At 46.7% G+C, this 26028-nt stretch overlaps 1 protein-coding gene across 1 annotated transcript in view; it reads right to left on the bottom strand.

Moving 5' to 3' along the window:
* Window positions 1-26028, bottom strand: part of LOC138249086 (suppressor of tumorigenicity 14 protein homolog) — a 605612-nt gene that overhangs the window by 390121 nt on the left and 189463 nt on the right. Inside the window, exons 5-6 of the mRNA XM_069203127.1 lie at window positions 15918-16114; window positions 15786-15824 (exon numbers count right to left, since the gene is read on the bottom strand). Of these exons, the coding sequence (XP_069059228.1) occupies window positions 15786-15824; window positions 15918-16114 (236 nt within the window). The remainder of the gene's footprint in view (window positions 1-15785; window positions 15825-15917; window positions 16115-26028) is intronic.

Below are 26028 nucleotides of genomic sequence, written 5' to 3'. Positions count from 1 at the left end.
ATAAATCACATATAGCTATTTTAAAACTAGACACAGTGCAATTTTCAACATTTCCTGGGGGGAGTAAGAGTTTGTTAGTTTTTGCAGGTAAGTAAACCACCTACGGGGTTCAAGTTTGGGTCCAAGGTAGCCCACCGTTGGGGGTTCAGAGCAATCCCAAAGTTACCACACCAGCAGCTCGGGGCCGGTCAGGTGCAGAGGTCAAAGTGGTGCCCAAAACGCATAGGCTTCAATGGAGAAGGGGTTGCCCTGGTTCCAGTCTGCCAGCAGGTAAGTACCCACGTCTTCGTAGGGCAGACCAGGGGGTTTTGTAGGGCACTGGGGGGGACACAAGTCCACACAGAAAGTACACCCTCAGCAGCACGGGGGCGGCCGGGTGCAGTGTGCAAACACGCGTCGGGTTTTCAATAGGTTTCAATGGGAGACCAAGGGGTCTCTTCAGCGATGCAGGCAGGCAAGGAGGGGGCTCCTCGGGGTAGCCACCACCTGGGCAAGGGAGATGGCCTCCTGGGGGTCACTCCTGCACTGGAGTTCGGATCCTTCAGGTCCTGGGGGCTACGGATGCAGTGTCCCTACCAGGCGTCGGGTTCTTAGAAGCAGGCAGTCGCGTTCAGGGGGAGCCTCAGGATTCCCTCTACAGGCGTTGCTGTGGGGGCTCAGGGGGGGCAACTCTGGCTACTCACAGTCTCGCAGTCACCGGGGAGTCCTCCCTGAAGTGTTTGTTCTCCACAAGTTGTGCCGGGGGCACCGGGTGGAGAGTAGCAAGTCTCACGCTTCCGGCGGGAAACGCAAGTTGTTTTAAAGTTGCTCCTTTGTTACAAAGTTGCAGTCTTGGGTGAACAGAGCCGCTGTCCTCAGGAGTTCTTGGTCCTTCTAGATGCAGGGCAGTCCTCTGGGGATTCAGAGGTCGCTGGTCCCTGGGGAGAGCGTCACTGGAGCAGTGTCTTTAGAAGTGGGGAGACAGGCCGGTAGAGCTGGGGCCAAAGCAGTTGGTGTCTCCGTCTTCACTGCAGGGTTTTTCAGCTTAGCAGTCCTCTTCTTCTTAGGTTGCAGGAATCTATCTTGCTGTGTTTTGGCTACACCCTCTTTGTGCCTTCTCCCTGAGGGGAGGGGGGCACATCCCTAATCCTATTGGGGGAATCCTCCATCTGCAAGATGGAGGATTTCTAAAAGTCAGAGTTACCTCAGCTCAGGACACCTTAGGGGCTGTCCTGACTGGCCAGTGACTCCTCCTTGTTTTTCTCATTATCTCTCCTGGACTTGCCACCAAAAGTGGGGGCTGTGTCCAGGGGGCGGGCATCTCCACTAGCTGGAGTGCCCTGGGGCATTGTAACACGAAGCCTGAGCCTTTGAAGCTCACTGCTAGGTGTTACAGTTCCTGCAGGGGGGAGGTGTGAAGCACCTCCACCCAGAGCAGGCTTTTGTTTCTGTCCTCAGAGAGCACAAAGGCCCTCACCACATGGGGTCAGAAACTTGCCTCTCAGCAGCAGGCTGGCACAAACCAGTCAGTCCTGCACTGAACAATTGGGTAAAATACAGGGGGTATCTCTAAGATGCCTTCTGTGTGCATTTTTTAATAAATCCAACACTGGCATCAGTGTGGGTTTATTATTCTGAGAAGTTTGATACCAAACTTCCCAGTATTCAGTGTAGCCATTATGGAGCTGTGGAGTTCGTTTTTTTGACAGACTCCCAGACCATATACTCTTATGGCTACCCTGCACTTACAATGTCCAAGGTTTTGCTTAGACACTGTAGGGGCATAGTGCTCATGCACCTATGCCCTCACCTGTGGTATAGTGCACCCTGCCTTAGGGCTGTAAGGCCTTCTAGAGGGGTGACTTACCTATGCCACAGGCAGTGTGAGGTTGGCATGGCACCCTGAGGGGAGTGCCATGCCGACTTAGTCATTTTCTACCCACCAGCACACACAAGCTGGCAAGCAGTGTGTCTGTGCTGAGTGAGGGGTCCATAGGGCGGCATAAGACATGCTGCAGCCCTTAGAGACCTTCCCTGGCATCAGGGCCCTTGGTACCAGGGGTACCAGTTACAAGGGACTTACCTGGGTGCCAGGGTTGTGCCAATTGTGGAGACAATGGTACATTTTAGGTGAAAGAACACTGGTGCTGGGGCCTGGTTAGCAGGGTCCCAGCACACTTCTCAGTCAAGTTAGCATCAGTATCAGGCAAAAAGTGGGGGGGTAACTGCAACAGGGAGCCATTTCTTTACATTTCCCAAAATAGCTTGTTTACAAAAATACTTGAGAGGGGACAGTGCATTGCCTTGTGTAGGGATGAACTTTTAGCTGTGAACTTTGCAGACAGGAGAGATGTTTATATGCTGACTACATCCATGATTAAAGTATTTCACCTGTGACTGATTGGGGTCTGGTTGCTGAAGTGCACAAACCAGTGAGCATTTTAGACTACGATGTGCACATGGGTGGTGTAGATAGAGTAGATCAGAGACTTCAACCTTACACAGCTGTCCGTAAGGCTTACATTTGGTATAAAAAGTTGGCTATCCATTTGTTCCATTTAACAACCTTCAATGTTTTTGTTGTATTTGAGTATTGTTCTCCAGATTCAAAACTGACATTTGTTTAGTGTCAGCAGTCTGTGATAGGCAGTCTTGATGTAGTGGAACAGGCAAGTGTTCCTAAATTTGGAGTAGTGGAGGATGTGGCTAAATTGAAAGATCACCACTTTCCAGATTACATTCCTCCCATGCCCCCCAAAAAACTATCCCTGTAGAGAGTCTGTGTTCGAAGAGGTGTGCAGAATGAGAATCATATGTACCTCCCAGAGTGTCCTTCTAATGCTGGGATATATGTGCCTGCATGTTTTAAATTGTACTGCAGGCAGCAGAGTTATTGGGATCAACCGTGAGCGTAAAAGTGAACTGACTGGTCTGTATGTTTTTATATTTTTTGTTCAGATTTCACAGATGCCATTGGTGTGATGCATTTAGTTAGAACTATTGTGTTTGTAATTATAGTTCTGCATCTGCTTCCAATTTGCTTGTGTTTTATTTTTTGTTAAGAAAAATGTGATGGTGGTGTGCGTGGACTAGTGTTTGGCTGGCGGTGAGTATAAACTGATGCATGACTGTCGGTGATCATGGACTGGTGCTTGGCTGGTGGTGTGCATAGATTGGTGCTTGGCTGGCAGTGTATGTGAACTGGAGCTTGACTGGTGGTGTGCATGTACTGGTGCTTGGCTGGTGGTGGTGTGTGTGTGAGCTGGTGCTTGGCTGGCGGTGTGCGTGAACTGGTGTTTGGCTGGCAGTGTGTGTGGAGTGGCGCTTGGCTGGTGGTGTGTGAGCTGATGCTTGGCTGGTGGTATGTGTGGACTGGAGCTTGGCTAGCTGTGTGCATGGACTGGCACTTTGCTGGTGGTGTGCATGGACTGGTGCTTGGCTGGTGGTGGTGTGTGTGTGAGCTGGTGCTTGGCTGGCGGTGTGCGTGAACTGGTGTTTGGCTGGCAGTGTGTGTGGAGTGGCGCTTGGCTGGTGGTGTGTGAGCTGATGCTTGGCTGGTGGTATGTGTGGACTGGAGCTTGGCTAGCTGTGTGCATGGACTGGCACTTTGCTGGTGGTGTGCATGGACTGGTGCTTGGCCGACAGTGTGTGAGTAATGGCTAGCTGCTGGTAACTACCATACTGCTAGCCACAAGCCTGACCACACACTCCATCAGCTGGTGTGATTGCTATACCATTCATGTGGGCATATGAAAGTGATGGGCCCTTGAATGGTGCTGTCTGTTGATGTGAGTTATGTAATGTGCTGGGCCCATGGCTGGCAGTGTGAATGGAAGTGTCACACAGGAATGTGTATGAATGGCCTGTAAAATGGTTGGTGTCTTGATGCACCTTTACAGTTCACAAGCTGTGAGTCATTGAACCTTTCACTCACCCTCATGTCAAATTCAACCAGTAAGCGTATGTGCTTGAGGAATAGATGGTTGTGAAATAATATTTGTCTTTTCCAGGTTGTACATTGTTTCTAGGGTAAATCTTCCAACTCTAGATATTTTCGTAAACTAGACACCCGGGGCAGTATGGGGTGGTGTGCTTCTCATGGATTTCCAATAAATATTCTTACCTATAATGCCCTGCAAACCTTAAAATGTGTCTAAAATTACACATTTACCTTGTAATTCTGTGCCAAATTCTTCCAGAATCAGATGGAAACCACACAGTTCCTACCACACAGGGTTCCCTACATGTCCCAATGAAAAAGCTGCCCACTTGTATGGCTGGGTCTAGTGCCCATGACAGGAACTGATCAAACTAACATCAATGAGAGTCCTTGCAAAGAGACCCTCCTTGACCTTGGCTTGATTTGTTCTGGTGCAGACACTAGCACTAGCCACACAAGTGAGGTACCACCACAGAAGCAAACCTTGGAAGGCATATGCTTGGTGCAATCCCACAGGGGAAGAGCTTGATGGAAGGTTGCACAGGATTACCGGCATACCTGTAAATGGCACGCCACACCATCTACGCCTTTCATATTCTGGTGACCGTGATATCGATAAAATGCACACAGCGCCGTCTGCTCTCTCATGAAGGCCTTTCATGTTTTGTTGACAAATTGATAGTTGTTGGTGCCCAAGCTACACTTTATCACTGTGTGCCTTTGTCCTCAGTGTTACAGGATGTGATGTTTCATTATATGTCTTTATATCCTGGTGGGCTCATGAATATATTTCAGGATCTGCCTAGGGTGCACTGGGAGAGTAATGTTTTTCATGACTGATGCAAAGGTGTAATGGTTCTTCTATTTGCACTCATTATGATGGTGGTGATTTGACAAGTGCCTGTTTGGCACAATATTACTGATTCATGTAGTTTTTGGTCTAATGATTTTTATGTAATACAGGTTATTTTTATATAACTTGTTGTAGACTCTCTTCTCGGTATGTATTTATTGTTCCATTGGTGTGAGTGCATAGTGCAAGTGCTTTACATATTGTCTCTGGATAATCCTGACTTCTTGTGCCAAGCTACCAAGGGGGTGCGCAGAGATTATCCTAGGTGGGTTGTTCTCTTGCCCTGACTAGAGTGGCGGTTCCTGCCTGGCTTAGGTGCCTAACTTAGCCAACCAGGAACCCCATTTCTAACAATACCCATTTTTCACTGCCTATTTCACTCTAAGAATTGGTCTTTAATCTGTACTCAATGAAAAATCATTATACGATGCAGCTCTTCTGGTTGCTCTGAGTGCCTTGGGTTCTTAGAGAACCTACAAACCCTATGTATCCCTGCAACCAGAATGGTCTAGCAGACGTTATGGTATATTGATCATTTCAATTGGCCATTGTGACAAAAATTACAGATGAAAATGTTGCCAAAAATGCCCGTCATTTTCTTACTCATTTTCAATATTTGTTTATTCAAAAGTTAATTTCTTTGTGGGAGCTACACATATGACCACATGCTGAATTTGGAATTTTGTCTAGTTTTCAGAAATATATACGTTTTCTGTATCAACCAGAGGTTTCACAATGGTTTTCACCACAAACTGGAGGTAGCTTCAGAGCACAAAAAATAGGGAAAATACGCTAAACCTGTGGTACAAGATTAGATTTTTTGATTGAGCTCTGCATGTTTCTTAAACCTGGGAAGATGGAGGCTTCAGTACAGTGAACTGTTTTTGGATGCCATTTTAGGGGGAAAAACAGACACTTTTATCGGGAGTACTTTTTCCCAGTTTTTTCCTCTCCAAAACTCAAAATTATGCTATATTTTGCCTATTTTCTTGGTCCCTCCAGGGAAACCCACAAACCCCGGAATCTTTAGAATGCCCAGGATGTTTGGAAATAAAAAAGCTAAGTTGACCTGGATTCCTTATCTAGAAATTTTTTATACATTCCTAAGTGCAAACTAACCCAAATATCCAAAAGAGGGCTCAGCATGGGTGAGGGGGGTTGGAGAGAGTTTGGGGGGGCTAGCAATGAAGGGATTAAGGAAGCTTGTGTTTGTGGCATGCAGTCTAGTGGGCTGTCACATACCTGCACTAGCAAGCCTGATCTGCCATAAAAAATGGGCCAATGCGCAGACGAGTTTTTGGTGTACCAAAGACCATGTCAGTCTGCACCCAGCCATGCTCAGATGGTGGCAGGGTTCATGGATTATGCCTGATTATCTAAGCATTATACTTTTTCTCAGTTGCGAGTCATCTGCTCCACAGCGTTTACAAGCTGTTACAACTCACTGGACCTTGGGTAGGGGAAAGGTAATTATAAGTTGTGTGATTTCTCCTTGTATCAAGGCAAGTAAGTGTGGCCCTAATGAGAATGGGGGGAAGTAATTAACCTCCACATGTTTAGGTTAAATTGTCATTCACTTGTTTGCCTTTATGCTGGGAATATCATGGCCTACTCAGTGGGAACTGGAGCCCCCACTAAACATATGTCTTGAAGAATTTGAGCCTCTTGCATTAGATGGGTTGAATACCTTAACACGTAAGGTAAAATCTGGATCTCTGATGACACAGAGCAAGTATTTCTCTTTTTCCTATATTCCTCAATTTGTTAAATTTCTCCGTTTTGGCTGTGGAAGTGACTTGCATTTGGAAGTATGTGAAAGTGATTTTGCCTACAAAAATTGAATGTCTTCCAATAGACACCTTCTCTTTGTCAATCAAATACTACCTCCTTTAAGGTGCTGGTAACTGATCAATGGTCTGCAACCACATTGATACACACAATTGTGACTCACATTTAGCAGTTGTCCCCCTTGTCATGCATATTTGTGATTCAGAATGGATCAGAAAAAACATTTGTGAGTCAGAAGCGCTTTTATGACTCACAAAATAGGTTGGGCACAAAAACAAAAGTAATTGTGTGGTTGGAAACCTGTGATTTCGCGAATCACATGTTTTCAAGTCGTGAAGTGGGTTTGGTCCTCATTGAGTTAACCAGACTCTCCGGTAAACTCCTCACTCTCTAGAAAATACTGTAATGGAACTCGATTTTGCACTGATGTAAATTTATCAAGTTTTATATACCTGTCCTTGAATGAATTAAGGATGTGTTTTATTACTTTCCCTATTTATTTATAATTTTTCTTATACATATTTATTACTAAATGTGCTATTACTTGATACTTTTATGGCTTGTTGAAAGTCGAATAAAGTCTGTTTGATGATGATGATGAGTTAACCAGATCTCAATCAGTCAGCTAACTAATCAATCAACCATTCAGTCAACCAACACATAGACCCTCATTATGACACTGACAGTAAATTCCACTTACAGCCCCACTGACGGCCACCAACATACCACCGAGGTGGCGGATATCTGTTCACCATATTATGACACACACACAGCAATCTGACAGAAATCAGCCACATACAGAAATCCGCCAGACCAAAGATCAGTGATAAAGTGGCAGTACCAAAACCCATACCGTTATGCCAACAAAACAACGTCCATCACATTATGACCCACGAATCACCACGGCGGTAAACCATTGGCGGTACATACCGCAGCAGTCAGAATGGACACCCACATCCAAAACAACACTACATTGGCCAATACCAAAAAACACACACCTGACATCCATACACACACCACACCCACACACCACTATAAAACATACACTCACATTACCCACAACCCCTTACGAATAACAATGGCCACCAGGAGACTGAGAAGAAGAGCACAGAGACAACTAGACACACATATGACTTACACCCATACACCCCTCACGCACTCCACATCACAAACCCCACCACATCATCCAACACACCCTCACCAACACACATCACACAACACCCATGGCACCACAAAGGCACCCCCGTTTAACTAAGGAGGAGTTAAGGTGCGTGGTTGAGGAAATTGTCAGAGAGAGCCTCAGCTCTTTGGAGCACAGGTACAGCATCTATAGCAAGGAAGATGGAGCTATGGCAGAGAATTGTGGACAGGGTCAATGCTGTGGTACAGCACCCAAGAACAAGGGACGATATCAGGAAGAGGTGGAACAACCTACGGGGGAAGGTACGTTTAATTGCAGCAAGACCTGAGCTCACCATACAGAGGACTGGCGGTGGACCCCCCACCTCCTCCCCCGCAGCTCACAGCATGGGAGGAGCAGGTACTGGCAATACTACATCCTGAGGGACTCGCTGGAGTTGCCGAAGGACTGGACACTGGTAAGTCAACAATTATAATTTATCACCTCCCATACCTGCATGCCATCTCACACCGTCACCCTCACTACCATCACTCCACCCCACACACTGCACCTACACATCTCACTAATCCCAATGCCAAGCCCTGCATGACATAACAATGCATGGACACCCCTCCCAGGCCTGCATGGACACCCTCACTAAAGCATGCACAGCATGGGGAAACTAACAATCCCACAACACATCCCCATACACAAACAAAGGTGGCAGGCAACAACAACCATAGAGGGAAAGCTAGGAAAGTACAAAGGTCATACACGTGAAGCATAATACATCATTTACAACCCCACTGGTACCCCAGCAAATGTCAGTGGAGAGGAGGTGCCACCACTATCCAGTCCCCCAACAGAAGAGGCCCCCAGTGATGACAGTAAATCTGGACTTCTGGATCTGGAGGACCTACCTGGCCCAACAGGGACCACTGGACAGCCGGTCACCCAAGCCCACTCACAGACCACCACAGTGCCTCCCCCATCAGGAACCAACATCACAGCGCCCACCCAGTGAACCCACACCACTGTCCCCAGGACACATCAATCAGCAGTGTGCCCACCTGTACAGGGACCCCAGCCCACACCTCCCCCCCAAGACAATCAGGGACCTGGTGTAAGTGCCAGTGTTCACACCCTTCAGGGCACAGAGGCACAGGCCAACAGGGACACTGGGGGGACTGCTGTGTGCCAGGGGGAGGACAGGACCAGGGAACCGACTCTCCAGGAGGCACTATGTGAGATCCCCAGGATACAATGGGCCAGATCCTAGACAAGGTGCAGGAGAACAGGTGGCTGCAGGAGGGACAGTGTCAGGGGATCAGGGAGGACTTGCAGGCCATTAACAACACCCTGATCTCCATAGCAGGGGTGCTGGCAGACATGGCCAACATCATGAGGGAGACAACAGCACACCAGCGGGCCCCTACCACTAGCCAGTCAACTGAACAGCCCTCCACTTCCGATGCCACTAGTGGCCAGGAGGCCCCGCCATAGGACCCACAGGCCACCAGTATCCCTCCTCCTGCAGAAAGTGAACGACCCCACAAACGTTTCCTGCGGCCCAGACAGAAGCCAGAGACACTTGTCAAGACCACCACCAGGAAATGGGACTCTCCTGATTGTCCCCCTTGTGTTCCACTCAGTCACCTTGTCCCCCATAAACTGCCATTGCTCCCCTTCCTATGTCCCCTTGGACACTGCCCCTGTGCTACAAACAGACTGGAACAATACCCTGGACCTTCCTATATCATCACCACATTCCATTGCACTTTCCCCTTAATTTCTTAGCACTATAATAAACACCCTTGGATAAAACTTGACTACTAGTATTTCACATATTGCAAATTTGTATTGTTTGAAACAGCTACATCCATTGTAAATGAACTGTACATAGTGAGAGCATTGAATGAATGACCTGTTGCTGGCTGTAGTGATCACATCAGGACATTGTTGTCATATCACCAACATCTGTAAAATGATAATCCATAGGTGACAGTAAGTAGAAGTAACAAGTGGGAAATGCCAGAATGCCACTGCCACACAGAATACAATAGTCATAGGAATGTGAAGTTGCACTGTCTCACCTGTGTGTCATTGGAAGTACTGACAGATCACTGATGTTCTGTTGTCCACATCCTCATCCTCTGCCTCCTCGTCCTCACTGTTCTCAGGGTCCACTGCTGCCACAGAGGCATCTCCAGTTTCTTCCTCCTGCCGAAAAGGTACATGGCATCTGAGGGCCAGGTTGTGCAACATGCAGCGTGCCACTACTGTCTGGCACCCCTTCTCGGGTGAGTAGCACAGGGATCCACCTGTCAGATGGAGGCACCTGAACCTGGCCTTCAGGAGGCCAAAGGTCCTCTCAATGATCCTTCTGGTTCGCCCATGTGCCTCATTATAACGTTCTTCAGCCCTTGTCCCGGCATTCCTCACAGGGGTCAGCAGCCATGATAGGTTTGGGTAGCCAGAGTCACCTGCAAGTATTGAGGGACAACACTTAGCCACACAATATCCTATTTGGCTAACATCAGAGGCATACACTAACATACACTGGGTGGGAAGGCACACCCTGTGCCTCTCTAGATGGGACATCACATTTGGGATGCTGCTATTCCTCAGGACAAAGGCATCATTCACTGACCCAGGATATTTAGCACTGACGTGGGAGATGTACTGGTTCACCAGGCACAGGATCTGCACATTTATGGAGTGGAAACTCTTACAATTCCTGTACACCTGTTCATTCTGCTGGGAAGGGACAAGCACAATATGTGTTCCGTCAGTCGCACCAATAATATTGGGGATATGTCCCATTGCGTATAATCCGGCCTTCACTGTGGCCAAATCTTCCACCTGGGGGAAAGCAATGTAGCTGCATATCTATTTTACCAGGGCAGACAACACTCTTGCCAGCACGATTGAGAACATTGGCTGTGACATTCCTGCTGCCAAGCCCACTGTCACTTGGAAAGGATCATTTTGCCAGGAAATGGAGCACTGATAGAACCTGCACAAGAGGGTGGATCCCAGTCAGATGACGGATAGATGAGATCAAGTCAGGCTCCAACTGGGCACACAGCTCTCTGATTGTGGCCCTGTCCAGTCTATAGGTGAGTATTATGTGCCTGTCCTCCAGTGTAGCTAGGTCCACCAGGGGTCTGTACACGGGGGTATGTCTCCATCTCCTATTCATCCGCAGCGGTAGGTATCTGAGGTGCGCAAGAGTGAGTAGGCTGTCACAAATTGAACAACTATACCACAACAGCAGTCTACATCGTGCAATCATGTATTGGGACAGTGTAATTTTCAAAGTATGTGCCTATTTATCCTGTGACACAGCAATTATCGATAGGCCTGTTCACCCCACCCTGAAATGGGGACCACTGGTCCTGTGTGGAGGGACAGGTGAAAGTGAGGTAATTCCGCCGACGTTGTGCATGGTGGTGGTAGGTGGTCGTGAACCGCTGTGCAAGTCCTCGGTCGATAATATTGGCCTTTATGGGGTACAGTAGCCAATGGGCATGTACGCCGGTGGTGACGGTATACACGGCCATGGAAGTTACAACCATTATCTCAATCATTCCTCACCTGTTTCCTGACCTTCAACAGGAGAAGACCTACACTGCATGTGCTGCTGTGACCTGTGTCTGGGACCTACCATGGCCCGTGTGACCGAGGAAAGGGCCCCAGCCTTCACTTCAGAGGAGTTGGAGCGACTGGTGAATGGGGTCCTACCTAGTACGGACTGTTGTATAGATCTCCAGACCAACAGGTGAGTACACTGTGGGCACGATGCATGTGGAACAGATACATGGGGATGTGTGTGAAAGTATTGTATAAGGGTGGATTATCTGTTGGTGGTGTACCTGTCGTGCGCTGGGCAATGTGTGTGTGTCAATGGTGAGGGAAACGGGCATGCTGGGCCATTTGTGTGACAGTCTGGTCTGTTAGTTTAATGGTGTTTTCCTGTCTTTATAGCTTCTGCAGGCCATCAAAAGAAGGGAATATGGTGTGCCATCACAAAGGAGTTGTGGTCCTAGGGGTCTATGGCAGACAGAGAACCTACTGTCGGAAACGGTGGGAGGACCTGAGACGCTGGGCAAGGAAGACCGCGGAGGCCCAGCTGGGGATGGCTGCTCAACAAGGAAGGGGTGCCCACTAACACTGTGTGTTAGTCGGTGCCCTTAAGGCCAGGCCAGACATTGCAGCGTGGGTCCTCTGAGGGGTAATGGTTGCATGGCAAATACAGGTAACCTCGCATGTTTGTAGTCACAACTAGGCAGAGCTGCGTGGGTCCCAGGTGTGATGCAGTTGGCCATTTCACTGGTAGTGCAATGCATAGTGTGTAGGCCTGTTCCCATGTGTGTGAGGGTGCTGTGTACGCCAACGGTGGTGTTGGTGCAGTTATTGAGCGAGTGTATCCTTTGTCTCTCTCCCCCCTTTCTTGTTTTGTTATCCTGTCCGTGTGTGCATTAGCATCATCTGGCATCGGAGCAGGGGCACAGGTGACAGAGGGAGCTGCATCCCACATGACCCTGGAGGCAGAGTCCACTGACGCCGAGGGAACAAGTGGGACGCAGGGCGAGGGGATCACCACAGCGGAGACTGGAGGGGACAACACAAACTCATATACATCCTCCGATGGGAGCTCCCTGGTGGTGACGGACACCTCTGTGACCACCCCAGCTGCAGGTACAGCCGCCACCCCCGTACCAGCACCGCCCTCCCAGTAGCCCCTCAGCGAGTTGCCCGTGCCCGCTCACCCATGAGGGTGGGCATCTCCTTTGTCCCAGGCACCTCAGGCCCTGCCCCAGTGAGCCAAGCTGCCCTAAGTGAGGAGGCTATTGACCTCCTGAGATCCATCTCTGTAGGGCTGTCAACCATTGTGAATGCCATCCAGGGGCTGGCATCCCAGATGCAGCAATGCAATGCATTCCTAGAGGGGTTCATGGTGGATTGGTGGCCCACCAGAGATCGATTCAGGCTCTGGCCTCCTCTCTACATCTACATCTACATCCACTATCAGCTTCACCACACCAAGCAGGGCACACACCTCACGAGCAGACACCTCCACAACAGGCATGCATGCGTCCCCTCTGTCCTCTCCCACCATGTCTGTCCCCCACTCCTAAAGGACACAAACGCAAGCACTCAGACACCCAACAACCATCCACCTCACATTAGCATACAGCCCATGCACCTGCACCCAAATTCAGCAAACATACACCTCCAATAACCACTCCCTCATCCTTCACTCCCATTACTCCTCCCTCCTCCCACCCCACGGTGCCTAAAAAGCTTTTTCTTTCCCAATTTGACCTCTTCCATCCCCCTCTCCCCGTCCTGCATGTATGGGCAGGGTACCAATGACACAGCCCAGCACCTCAGTCCACGAGGACAGTGGTGGCACCACCTACTCATGGTGGTAAGGATACCAAACCTACAACACTGAAGGGAAAGGATCCAGCACCACCAGGGAAGATAGGGAAGAGTCCTGCACCAGCTGTGAAGAACGGGAAGGGGCCTGCACCAGCTGTGAAGATTGAGAAGGAGCCTGCACCAGCTGTGAAGAAGGGGAAGGGGCCTGCACCAGCTGTGAAGAAGGGGAAGGAGCCTGCACCACCAGGCGGAGAGGGGAAGAGCCCATCCACCCCTGCCAGGAAGGTGAAGGGATCCCTGACCTATGGACAGGAGGAGACGAGGCACTCTACGCCAGCGGAAGCTGTCAGGCTAACACTGCCACCACCACCACCAGCTGACACTGGGCCCCCAATGCCAGCTGTGGATATGCAGCCATCAGTGAGTGCAGGGGCTGCCCAGAAGCCTCCTCCAACCACCACCACAATGCAGCCATCAGTGAGTGCAGGGGCTGCCCAGGAGCCTCCTCCCATCACCATCACAATGCAGTCGTCAGTGAGTGCAGGGGCTACAGCCTGTTGGCTGTATTACCCCCACTTTATCACCCACTGCCAGGGTCGTAATGAGGGCCATAGTTTTTATGAACTTTACTCAACAGAAAATTATTTTCTATTACAACACCTCATGGCTATTACAACTGCATGTTTAAAAAGAAATTGATGATGGTACAGTTAAAGGAGAAAGATTTGCATGGAAGCAGGGTCAGTGTAGCCTGTTCATGGATAGCAATTTCAGTCCCTTGGTTACAATGATAAAATTATCCACTGCTAATTATTGGGGTCTCACTGCAGACAGCAATAGCCATCTGATACAGACAGAATCATAAGCAATGCTTCTTAAAGTGGGCTTTTGGTCTGTCCCTTACTTATGATTGGATGACTTTCTCATCTTTCTCGAGTCCCTACTCTTGACATGATAGCATTTCTCCCTATTCATGTGTGTGTTCAGCCCCTGGAGCATTTAATTCTTGCTGTCATTTTTTATTGTTTCTATGTATTCTTCTACTTTATACATTAAGAAACTGGTTTTAGTTTTGTTTGAAAAATGATTTACAACTTAGCACTCCGTATAGGTCACACCTTACTAGTACCTCTCTCTCTTTCTAGGCTCTGAAGGCCATGCACGCTTAGTCCTTCACTCCCACAACCCTCTCTCTCTCTTCCTCTTTCTCTTGCCCCACCTCTTCTGTCTTGCTCTGTTGCCTACTGTCTCTGATACTGAGAACTGCTCTGACTCAGTGTCACACTCTCTTTCTCTTTCACCTCTTCCACCACTGACTTCTTCCTCCTACATTCTCTTCCTTCAAGTTTGTCTTCCCAGGGCACTCTTTCCCACCACTTGTCACTATTGGCTTTGCCAAATCAAAATGCTTTTAAAATTGCATTTGCCTTCTGCAAAGTGCATTTTCCATACCTCCATGTTGCATAAAACACCATAGTATGACGCAACATGTCATGAGGCTAAGTGGTGACTATTTTAGGAATATAAAAAATAATTTTCCAAGCTATCCAATATTTTTTTTCTAATAATTTGAAAATGGTTGCCATGTTATATGTACATGCAATGTGGCACCCTTCTTGAAAGAATATAATACCTCAGCGTTTAGGTCTAAGTAGGCCAAGACTAGTCTGAGATTATTTGTTTTCCTATCTGAAAGAAACCTAAGCTGGTAGTTTGGTCTAGACTGTTCCTATTCAAGTAGGACAAAGACTGATTTGCATAATACTGGTCTGCTTCTAGAGTATCATGGTGGGCAACAATCAAGTTACCTTTGATGATTGCCAGTGACGAAGATTAATTCAAGCATTTATTCCATTACTTTGTTGTTTGTGGCATAATTGTAAAAGCATTGGCAAAGTCAATAATAGCAAACTCAAAACACTGGCAAACTGAAACTGATTGGCTTTGCCTGTCTCTTATTTTACTGCAGTCTCCTGTAACTTTTGGGGGGAAATAATCTGATTCTGTCTTAACCTGCAAGTGTTGATTCAGACCACAGATGTTTCTTGTATAAACTTGGTGGTGTGCCTGGTCATGTCCTCCTACACCAAGGGACCCACAATGTATCATTTCCTAGTATTCTCAAGTTTCTAATGTGTCCTAAAGTTGTGCAGGTAGCCTCCATTAGAGAAACCAGTGACGCAAAAAAACAGGAGGAGTGGTCTCATTTGCTGAGGTGTGCCTAGGTGTGCCACCTCCAGTTTTGTAATCCAGATGCCTGCTGCCAATCGCAGAATGAGTGCAAGGGTAACACCACAAGAATTTAACTTACTTTGTTGTCTCTTGAAACTGCAAGGAAAGTCAGAACCACTCCAGCAGTAATGTAGACCCCATATCAGCACTGGATTACTACACAGTTTATCTTTCGTAATAGTAAGATATTTGCAAATTGTCACTAGTACTGCTACACATCTTTGACAGTGTTGCTATAATCTCTTTCATTTTAAAGATCTGGTATTTCAGTCATATAAGGCACATTCCACTAAGGCACACTGTAGAGACATATTTAGCAAACATAGGTACATGTCTATATGTTTAACATAGACTTCACTGTAAAAAAGGTGGCTTGGCAATTCCTTCAAACACTATTGATGTATCTACTATCAACATGCAGTTGAATCTTGACTCATTCATGATTACAGAGACATTTTAAAACAACTGTCTTGTGTTTACCTTACCTGATTTTACAGCCACGTCAAATTCTCCAGAACCTGAAGCTTTAATGACAACAAAAAATATGTCAGTATGCTAAATAGAACATACCAAAATACATAACTGAGGATTTTTAGTTGTAATTGAGATAATGTTACCAAAAAGTTCTGTGGTAATCACATCAAGATCATCTTCAAAGAACAGTGCTTCTGCAGAAGAATTCAGAGTCTGTGGCACATGCTTCCTGTCAAATTGTCTCTGCTTGAAGGTGGTAGATTCCTTAAGTGAACTGTAAATGTCTTCAGGTGCCAGGAATGTACTCCAGTAGTAAACTCTAACCCCATGCGGTTTTTCACTAAGGGAAAAAAGGTTGAGTTATTTAATTTGTGTGAACTAAGTTGCATCATGCGACTCTAATAACAACAAAAGCATGTACATGGTCTGCTGCTGATGCCACAAATAGCCTATGTTATGAACGTACATCAGAGCTAGTATAGCTTATTGCAAGAAAGTTCTAACATTGCAGAGACTCTTATTCTGCAGTACTAGGAGAGAGCAGAAGCTCGCTTGCTATCAGGGTCTGGCTATAGACATTTTTAGCAAGGAAGGACCTCACTAGGTGCTGCATCCACTATGCCACTATGCCGTATCATAAAGAGCATTGGAGGGGTGGAGTTACAGGACGTGATGTCACAGAACCGAGGAGCTACTGCGCTCCATATCCACTGCTGCCAGGTGCCCTCTGCTGAGTTGGCAGAGGCGGGAGAGGCCCTCCGTGCAGGTTTAGTTTACTCGGTCTGCTGTCTGAGGTGAGGCGCGCCCTTCCCATAACAGTCATAACAGTCCTCTCCCTAACAGGAGATGCGCATAAGTTTGGCAAGCACCAGCTCAGCAAGAATCAGCTCTCCATCAGCTCTGCAATCGTCTGTAGTCAGGTCTGGTTTTGGCTGCGTGAGTCCCTGCCCCACCTTGCCTCTCCTCACCTACTCTATTTTACCTTCCACCCGGCCGTCTTCCCCTCTGGGCCATCCATCATATAAACACTGCAAGGGGTGTTTCTCCTGAGTGTAGGGCTGTAGTCAGTCTCCACAGAGTGGGTGCCCAGCCTCCCTGCGGAACCGGCCCAGCTAGGTTTGGGTGCGGCTTGTCGGGTAGGCTGCTGTGCTGTGCTCAGCACCCCTCCAGAGCTCCTGTGCTGCTGTGACCTGTTCAGCTCCCTCTCCTGAACATCTGTGCTGTTAGGCTGCTGTTGTAGTGCTGTGCAGCCGTGGCCTATGAGGGGCACCCTATATTCACTCTGGAATTACTCTGGAACCACTCTGAGTTTAAGGAAGGGCCTGGCCAATTGCCGCCATTGATGCTTAATAATAATCATTACAGCCTCCAGCACAGCCACACCAAGCGGAACACTCTGAACAACTCGAGCAACCTGAGAAACCTGAGAAACTTGAGGAGTAGCTTCAAGAAAGGCTGGCGCTGGGGTTGAGGCATAGACATAGAAGCCTCATAGACAGCAGATTACAACAACTGCCTTGATTTTCTACTCCGGCTGGAAGGTCTCAAATATGGTCTTTGTGGCTCAAAGGCAGGTGGTTAGGCTACAAAGTCTATTGAGAACACAGGGAATACCAAGATACTAAGAAACCAAAAATCCTTCTAGCTATTGCAAGCATCCGACAGAGTTGGCTCATTGGTAATAAACAAAATGGTTAAGCCTAATGAGAGGAAGAACAATACCATTGGAACAGGGGCAATGGTGGGTGATGAGAGGCAGCAGAAGCAACTTGTCTCCCAGCGAAACATGGAAACGGGCAAGGGGAAGATATTCCTAAAGGCCATAACATCCACCATAGATGCAGAAGGCAATCAGCTCACAAAAAATTATTTACACAAGTACTTCACAAGAAGAAAGATGGAGGGCAGGGAATTAACCGGGACAGAGGTATTGAATCCTGAGGTGGTGGGGTCAGCATATCAGGAAGTGGCCAGGCATTATGCAGCCTCTGACGTAGTAGCCTAGAAGAGTCTGTAATTGCAGAGATGGTGGAGTTGGCAGACCAAGTGATGACCTTACAGAACACAAATATGCATGTTGCCAAGGCAGAGGGGCCTGAAATCCGAGAGATCTCTTAACACTTTATGATGGAGGCATAAATCCTGTAAACAATCTTATCAACAGAGTAAAGGAGTGCAATTTAAACCCTAACCCAAGAGCACAGAGTTCACATGCTGAGAATAGCAATCAGGGCAGCCAGGAATAAGTCCATAGTCCGAACTCAGCAGATCTGAGGCCTGCACCATAAGGATCAGGTCACAAGTTCATAATGGAGGCAATGGTACTTGATGTGCTCGACACCATATGACAGTTTGAGAAGAAATAAAGGGGAGCTGGGTTGCCCTTAAAAGTCTCAAAGCACATCGCTTCAACCATTACCCATCCCTGGGAGAAGGAAATGGGCATTGAGGAGGAACAAAGGATACCCCAAGGCACTAAATCAATAGACAACTATTCTCTAGACCTCAAAGCATTTGATGATGGCACTGCAGATCGCATTATTGCCACCATCAACTGTTCCTTACTGGCGGCTGTCAAGGCTCTTTCATAGCAGTCACACAAGTTTGAAGTTTAGGTAGAGTGTCTTGTCGCTGGAGAAGAAGATGGACAGTCTGAGTACTGAGGTTGATTACTGGTTTACTCAAAAACACAATGATCACAAAGTAAACCGTGCCATCATCAACAAGCTTACTACAGTACCAGGGCTATTGTCGTCATCATTAAATCATTGTAAAACTACATGCTTGGATTCCCCAATCAATGATAAATCTGCCATTCAACCCTGCAGGAGGGATCAGCACATGTAGACCATATGGACAAAAGCTTTACAGATAGCGGTGCCATAGAGAGGGCTCAATCTTTCAGGGTATTAAGCTCAGAGAAAAATTAGCATAGTCAACAGTTGGACCCATCCACACTGAACATGGAAGATGATGAACATGGTTATCACGAAAGTCAGTTCAAAGGGCCCGCAGAACAAGTTGAGGAAATCTAATATGAACCACAAGGAGGCAATTAAGCAAGTGGGTTGATCTCTAAAATGAAGAGGGGCAATGGCTTATTCTCACGCCGTCAAAAGAAAAAAATAAGAAAGGCTATGAAAAATAGCAGAAGACTAAGTCGCCACTCCACCACATCTCACACCACCCACACCACTCAGAAAGCGTGTCGCACTGCCATCAAATGCACTGATGGACAGATTGATAGCACTGGTTCCACAGCCTCAATGCTGTAATGGCCCCAAAACAATGGGAGATGATAATAACAGCCCTACACAAGGTCTTATCCATTAAAGAGCATAGGAAGCAATCAACACAAAATATGGGTAACCAGTGTACCATTTTCTCTGGAACTAAAGACTTCTGAGAGAGTAAAAAAAAACTGTTGCCTTACCATGGTTCACCACAGAATCTAGAAGAGTTGCTATAAGGAAGAAAAAGTAAAAAGTGCTAGGGAAGCAGATAAGAAATTGGTTTGGCAAATGAAACAGATACAAATAGAGAAGGAATGGTTATATATACATTCCCTGCTAGCACCAAGTAAGTCAAGCAAATTCTGGAATTACATCAACAACTTGGCAAGTAAGTAATTTGTCAAGCATGTGAGAAAGTAGCCTCTTCTTAGCATGGTTACCCCCACTTTTGGCCTGTTTGTGAGTGTGTGTCAGTGTGTTTTTACTGTGTCATCAGGAACCTGCTATCCAGAACCCCATTGCTCATAGATTAAAAACCTGTATGTCACTGTGTGTTGTGCCTGTCTCACTGGGATCCTGCTAGACAGGACCCCAGTGCTCATAGTTTGTGGCCTAATTTATGTGTTGTCAGTAGTGCTTGACTGTGTCACTGAGGCTCTGCTAATCAGAACCTCAGTACTTATGCTCTCTCTGCTTTTAAATGTGTCACTGTAGGCTAGTGACTCCATTTACCAATTTCAATTGGCATACTGGACCCACTTATAAGTCCCTAGTATATGGTACCTAGGTACCCAGGGCATTGGGGTTCCAGGAGATCCTTAGGGGCTGCAGCATTTCTTTTGCCACCCATAAGGAGCTCAGACAAACGCTTCCACAGGCCTGCCATGGCAGCCTGCATGAAATAATTCACACACTATTTCACAGCCATTTTCACTGCACTTAAGTAACTTTTAAGTCACCTATATGTCTAACCTTCATTTGATGAAGGTTAGGTGCAAAGTTACTAAGATGCCCCCACATAGTTCAGGGCCATTTCCCCAGACTTTGTGAGTGCTTGGACGCCATTACATATGTGCACTACATATAGGTCAATACCTATATGTAGCTTCACAATGGTATCTCCGAATGTGGCCATGTAAGGTGTCTAAGACCATGAAATTGTCCCCCCATTCCAAATCTGGTATTGGGGAGCAATTCCATGCATCCTGGGGGCTCCACCATGGACCCCCAGTACTGCCAAACCAGCTCTCTGAGGCTTGCACTGCAGCTACAGCTGCTGCCACCCCACAGACAGAGTTCTGCCTTCCTGGAGTCTGAGCAGCTCAGTCCCAGGAAGGCAGAACAAAGCATTTCCTCTGAGAGCAGGTGTTACACCCTCTCCCTTTGGAAATCGGTGTTACAGGCTGGGGGAGGTAGCCTCCCCCAGCCTCTGGAAATGCTTTGAAGTGCACAGATGGTGCCCTCCTTGCATAAGCCAGTCTACACCGGTTCAGGGACCCCATGTCTCCTTCTCTGGTGCAAAACTGGACAAAGGAAAGGGGAGTGACTACTCCCCTGTTCATCATCACCCTAGGAGTGGTGCCCAGAGCTCCTCCAGTGTGTCCCAGACTTCAGCCATCTTGCTTTGCAAGGTGTGGGGGCACTCTGGAGGGCTCTGAGTGGCCAGTGCCAGCAGCTGACGTCAGAGACCCCTCCTGATAGGTCCTTAAATGATAAGGTAGCCAGTCCCCCTCTCAGGGCTACTTAGGGTCTCTCCTGTGGGTTCTCTTCAGATTCTGCTTGCAAGTTTCCTTGAGGAATCCTCTGCAACTATGGCTTCATCCTCTGACCTTGGATCGACCGCAGCCTGCTCCAGGAACCGCTGTAACAGCAACAAAGTATCCACAAGGGATACTTTTCCTCTGCAACTTCAGCTCCAGCCAGCAACTGCAACAGTTTCCATGGTGTGCACGCTCTGAGGACTCCCTGTCTTCACCCTGTACCAGAAGACCTGAAGAAATCTCCAGTGGGGTAACGGAGTCACTCCCCTGCTCACGCAGGCACCTTCCAAGACGACGACCGGTACCTTTGGACTCCTCTCACAATGACGAGCATGCTCCTAAGGACACAGAGAGTGGACCCCATCGACATAGACTGTCCTGAGGTCCTGCTGACACAATTTGGAGGAGGTAAGGCCTTGCCTTCTCTGAGAGCGATGGTACCCCTGTATACTTCATCTTCTTCACCTCCTGAGGCCTCTGTGCACTATTTGCAAAATTCCTTCATGCACAGCCTGGCCCAGGTCCCCAGAACTTCATCCTGCGGCACTCAACTTGCTGAGTTTTTCTCCGGCAGCGTGGGACCTTCCTTTGTTGTGCTATACCAACCGTGTTTTGCAACTCCTTTGTCCCCATGTCCTGGGACTCCCGTGGGGGCTGTCTGGCACCCTGAGGGCTCTCTAAAGTGTTGAGAGACCCCTCTTCCTCCTCACACAGAGTTGAGGCCCCAGGTCCCTCATGGGTCCAGCCAGCGCCATTTTAATGCAAAACGCACTTTTGTCGTAACCAAGGCTTATTGGCAACTTCCAACACGAAATCATGTCTGCATACATCTTCACGTCGTGAGACATCCTTTGCATCATGCAGGTACCCGCTGGCATCTTCCTAGGGTGCATTCCTGCAGACTTCATCCAGCGGGGACTCTTCTTTTGCACCCTCTTCTGGGTTGGCAGTGGCTCCTGCCCTTCCTGGAACTTCTTTCAACTTCTGGACTTGGTCCTCTTTTTTTGCAGGTATTCAGGTCCAGGAATCCAGCAGTTATTGTTTGCAGATTTGGTTGGTTACTGCAAAATCCCAATCACGAGGTAATTGTGTCCTAAGGAAACTTGCAGTCCTTTACTCCTGCTTTTCCGGGCTCTGGGGTGGGGTAATTTACTTACCTTTTTCTGTATTCGTACTCTCCCAGCGATTCTGCACACACTACACTTGTCTAGGGGGGAATTTGTGATTCGCATTCCACTCTCTTAGTATATGGTTTCTGTTGCCCCGGACCTATTTTCTCCCATTGTATTCTATAGCATTTCCTATTGTTTGCACTAACTTATGTCTAATTACGTACCTTATTTTGGTGTCTAGTGTATATATTGTGTATAATACTTACCTCCAGGAGGAGCATTGCCTCTGAGATATTTTTGGTACTGTGTTACCCAAATAAACTACCTTTATTTTTTGTAACACTGAGTATTGTCTTTACTTGTGTATAAGTACTGTGTAACTATAAGTGGTATTGCATGAGCTTTGCATGCCTCCTACTTCAGCCCAAGCTGCTCTGCTATGGCTACCTCTATCAGCCTAAGCTGCTAGAACACTACTACTTCACTAATAAGGGATAACTGGACCTGGTATAAGGTGTAAGTACCCAAGGTACCCACTACAAACCAGGCCAACCTCCTACAAAAGACAATACAGTTTCAGCAGATAGGTGGTGCGCATATGTAACAACCTTATACTTTGACACAGATACACATAATACAGCAAAGTGCCTTCACAATGAAGTCTTGGATGACTTGAAAGGTGATCCAATATGCATCACTGAGCACGTGATATCAAGCATTCTTAAAGGCCTTAGGGCCGATGGGGCACCGGGTCCTAATGGGCTGCCAGGGAGCAATTTCATGGACGAATGGGCCTCTTGGACAGCACACGTGCATAGTTTAATTAAAGAGTGTGTTTTATCATCTATTATTCCAGAATCATGGAAAGGTTCCATCTTGTTTCAGATTCAAAGAAAGGGCACTTGTACTGCCCCTTAGAATTACAGATTAATTGCACTGCTTCATGGCAATGGAAAGACGTTTGCGAAGGTGCTGCTGCTGGAACTTGAGGCATGGATTTACGAAAGCAACATCATCCAGTATTATCAGACTGGATTCAGGCCAGAATCATAAACCATCGACAATGTGATTGCTCTCTCTTATTTGGTAATAAGGCTCCAGAAGCACGTATGCCCAGGTTCTATGCCTGCTTCATTGATTATAGCTCTGCTTTTTATTGTATTGATTGGAATATCCTCTGGGCCAAACTTGCTATGTGAGTCATTCCAAAGCCATTATTGGCAGCAATCACAGTTTTGTATAAGGACACATGGGTGAGAATTAGGATCTCCCACAGCCACGCAACTGAGAAAATACACATCAGTAAGGGGTTCAAGCAGGGTTGTGTCATTGCCCCATCTCTTTTCAATCTTTACACAGCAGCCCTGGGTGCATAGCAGTTGAAGGGTCGAATATTTCCACCCACATTAGCCCACAGTATTCTTCCTATATTGCAATATGCTGATGTTTTAGAAGTGCTCGATCTCACCCAAATTAGCTTAACAAGCGCTGGAAATACTCCATGCATATAACATCAAGAACGCCTTACACTAAATGCTCAAAAATCAAAAGGTTTGGTGTTCAGGGAAACGAGCAAACAAAGACAGCAAGAATGTCAGCTGGGCCCGCTCAAGCTAAGTACGATTGGTAAATACAATTACCTGAGGGTCTGGCTGTCGAACTCTGGAAACCCCACTTGGCATGCCGAAGCACAAACAGGAAAAGCCGCAACGACAGTTTATGCGCTATGTAATTTGCACTATGGCTTACATGGTGGAGGGCATCTTAAGAGTGACACGCGCCAAGATTTTACCTCTTGCAACTAACGGCCACCTGGCTTTTCCTGACATGTTCTTCAAGATTCTGGAATGCTGCCATACACCGGCATACAGAAAGATTTTTGGCATCCTTAGAGGGACGCAGCACACGTTGATTCGCCTGGAATTTGGGCTTGAAAATATGGACATCTTTTGAAAAAAAAAAATATAATCAAGTACCACCACAAGGTATCTAGGGCTACTCTGGGCGCACTGAGAGCTGCTCTAAGACCCACCTTTACTTGGTCACGATTTTTAGTTGCGGCTGCAATCACACTGAACGTGATCCTTGAGGCCACAGACAACACTCTTTTGACAATGGAAGCCTTAAAGAGGTGGCTACAAGCACAAGGCAAACGGTTATCAAGGGAACAGGACATTAGAAAAATCAAAGGTAGCCATTGATTAGAAGTCCTGGTTCAATCATATCATCCACTTACAACTATATTTCAAAGCTTCCCTGGGGAAATCAGCTTTAAGGAATATATCAATGATTCTGTTACCAACTATGCCCAAAACCGACTACAGGGTACATTGGAAAAATATTCCCAAAGCTACCAAAAACTGTCGACTATGTGGTACCTCTCCAGAATCTGCCATTCATATAATATGTTGTTGTCCTGCACTGCTCGCTCAGAGATGGATTTATCTTAAGACCGTTTTGCTACAAAATGGTATAAGAACATGCAATGAGGTGATGGCATTTATTTACTCAGCAGTGACTGTAAACGATCTGGCACAGACCAGTAAGTTCATGGCCATGGCTAGTTGGATCCTGCATGGTGCCATGGTGCCAGATTATTGACAATTAAAGGCCCTTGTTGTATGCTGACAGTTTTTATGCCTTACCACTGCCGACTACATGCACAATTAGGCATGTATTTTAAGGGGGCCTAAGTCCAGTAGAATATGATTTCAGTATTGCACCTTGCAGTAGCAGGCATGATTTGAAAATTAGTGTAGCAGCTACACCTGAATTTTAGCCAAAGGGTTTTCTTATCTTACAAATTGCACTTTAGGTAATGACCCTGTAAAACACAACCACTTTGGGACTTGCTTTTTAATTTACTATTGATTTTTGATACTACCGTTATCCTAACAAATGTATTTGCTGCCATCAGCAAATTACCTTTTGTCTTTGGGTTTTATTGACAGTCTTGTAATCTTTGCAGCTTTACAATGCTTGTCAATGCCATCATGCAAAGTCATCTTATGGAATTCAAGTTGTTAATGGATTATTGACATCTCTATGCAACGACGAACAATCTTTTATATTATTACTTGTGCTGTTCTAAACTGGTGCTGATGTTATTTCTGTTATCTTGCACATGTTCTGATCTTTTTGTAATGGTTTTAAGTAACTACATAATAAAAAATATTTAACTAGAAGCTATAGATATCTTTAGCTGTCTTCCACGTAACATGCCAGCATTACACAACATCACAATAACATGCATACATGTAGCAAGGGATTTTGAGTCAGTACTTTCAGCCATTGGCTAGTTTGAGTGAGCCCAAAGCGAGTTGACGACAACAGTAGCACACAGCCTCTTAGAGAAATTATGCATGAAGTTGATTGCTGAGTTTATGTTTGGCAAGACCTGTCTAAGAGGATACTACCTTAAATAGGGCCACATGCTAACTGTATTGGTTGGGCATGGCAGAGCATTGAGCCCGAAGTGAATTTCAAAAGGATTGAGCCCATCGAGAATTCCAAAAGAATTGTGCCCATAGATAATGTCAAATAAAGCAGCCTTTTAGTGGTGCGTCAAAGAATCAAGACGTTTGTGTCTGTGGTTTGTCAATGTTTGCTAAATAGTCTCTACATTAGCTTTTAGACCCATGTAAACATGACTGCCATGATTGCATGGCATCATTTTCATTTACTCCAACAAGATTAGAAAGTAGAGCATGCCTCTTCACTTCCAGGTGTACATGAGATGAGACATTGCAGCTTTCACCCACACCAGGTTGTTTGCACTGTCAGTGCACCACGTTGGGGCTGGAAGAACCCTGCAAGGCTCTAAATGCACCTGCACCCCAAATTCTCAAGGTAGGCTAGTGCCATTGTGAAAGCTGAAATAATTTCTAATAACTTTGCATTAGTTAATAGCTAAGAATTTACATGAATTAGGATAACATAGAAAAAATGGTGTGTCTTGGAGAGTGTGCCCACCTGAGTGGCCACCATTCACGTATGGCAATTAATAAAGAATTTACACGTATAGTTTAAATAATGTGCACATGTAGAATAAATTGTGTTAGTGGATCCTACTAATGTATTAATGTTATGTAGTTGCGTAAATATAGTAGGCATTGATTAATTCTGAGATTTTGGGCGTAGTCGACAGAA

The sequence above is a fragment of the Pleurodeles waltl genome, chromosome 8, assembly GCF_031143425.1.
Source record: "Pleurodeles waltl isolate 20211129_DDA chromosome 8, aPleWal1.hap1.20221129, whole genome shotgun sequence".
NCBI classification, from domain to species: Eukaryota; Metazoa; Chordata; class Amphibia; order Caudata; family Salamandridae; genus Pleurodeles; species Pleurodeles waltl.
This window is presented reverse-complemented; position numbering and strand designations above follow the sequence as displayed.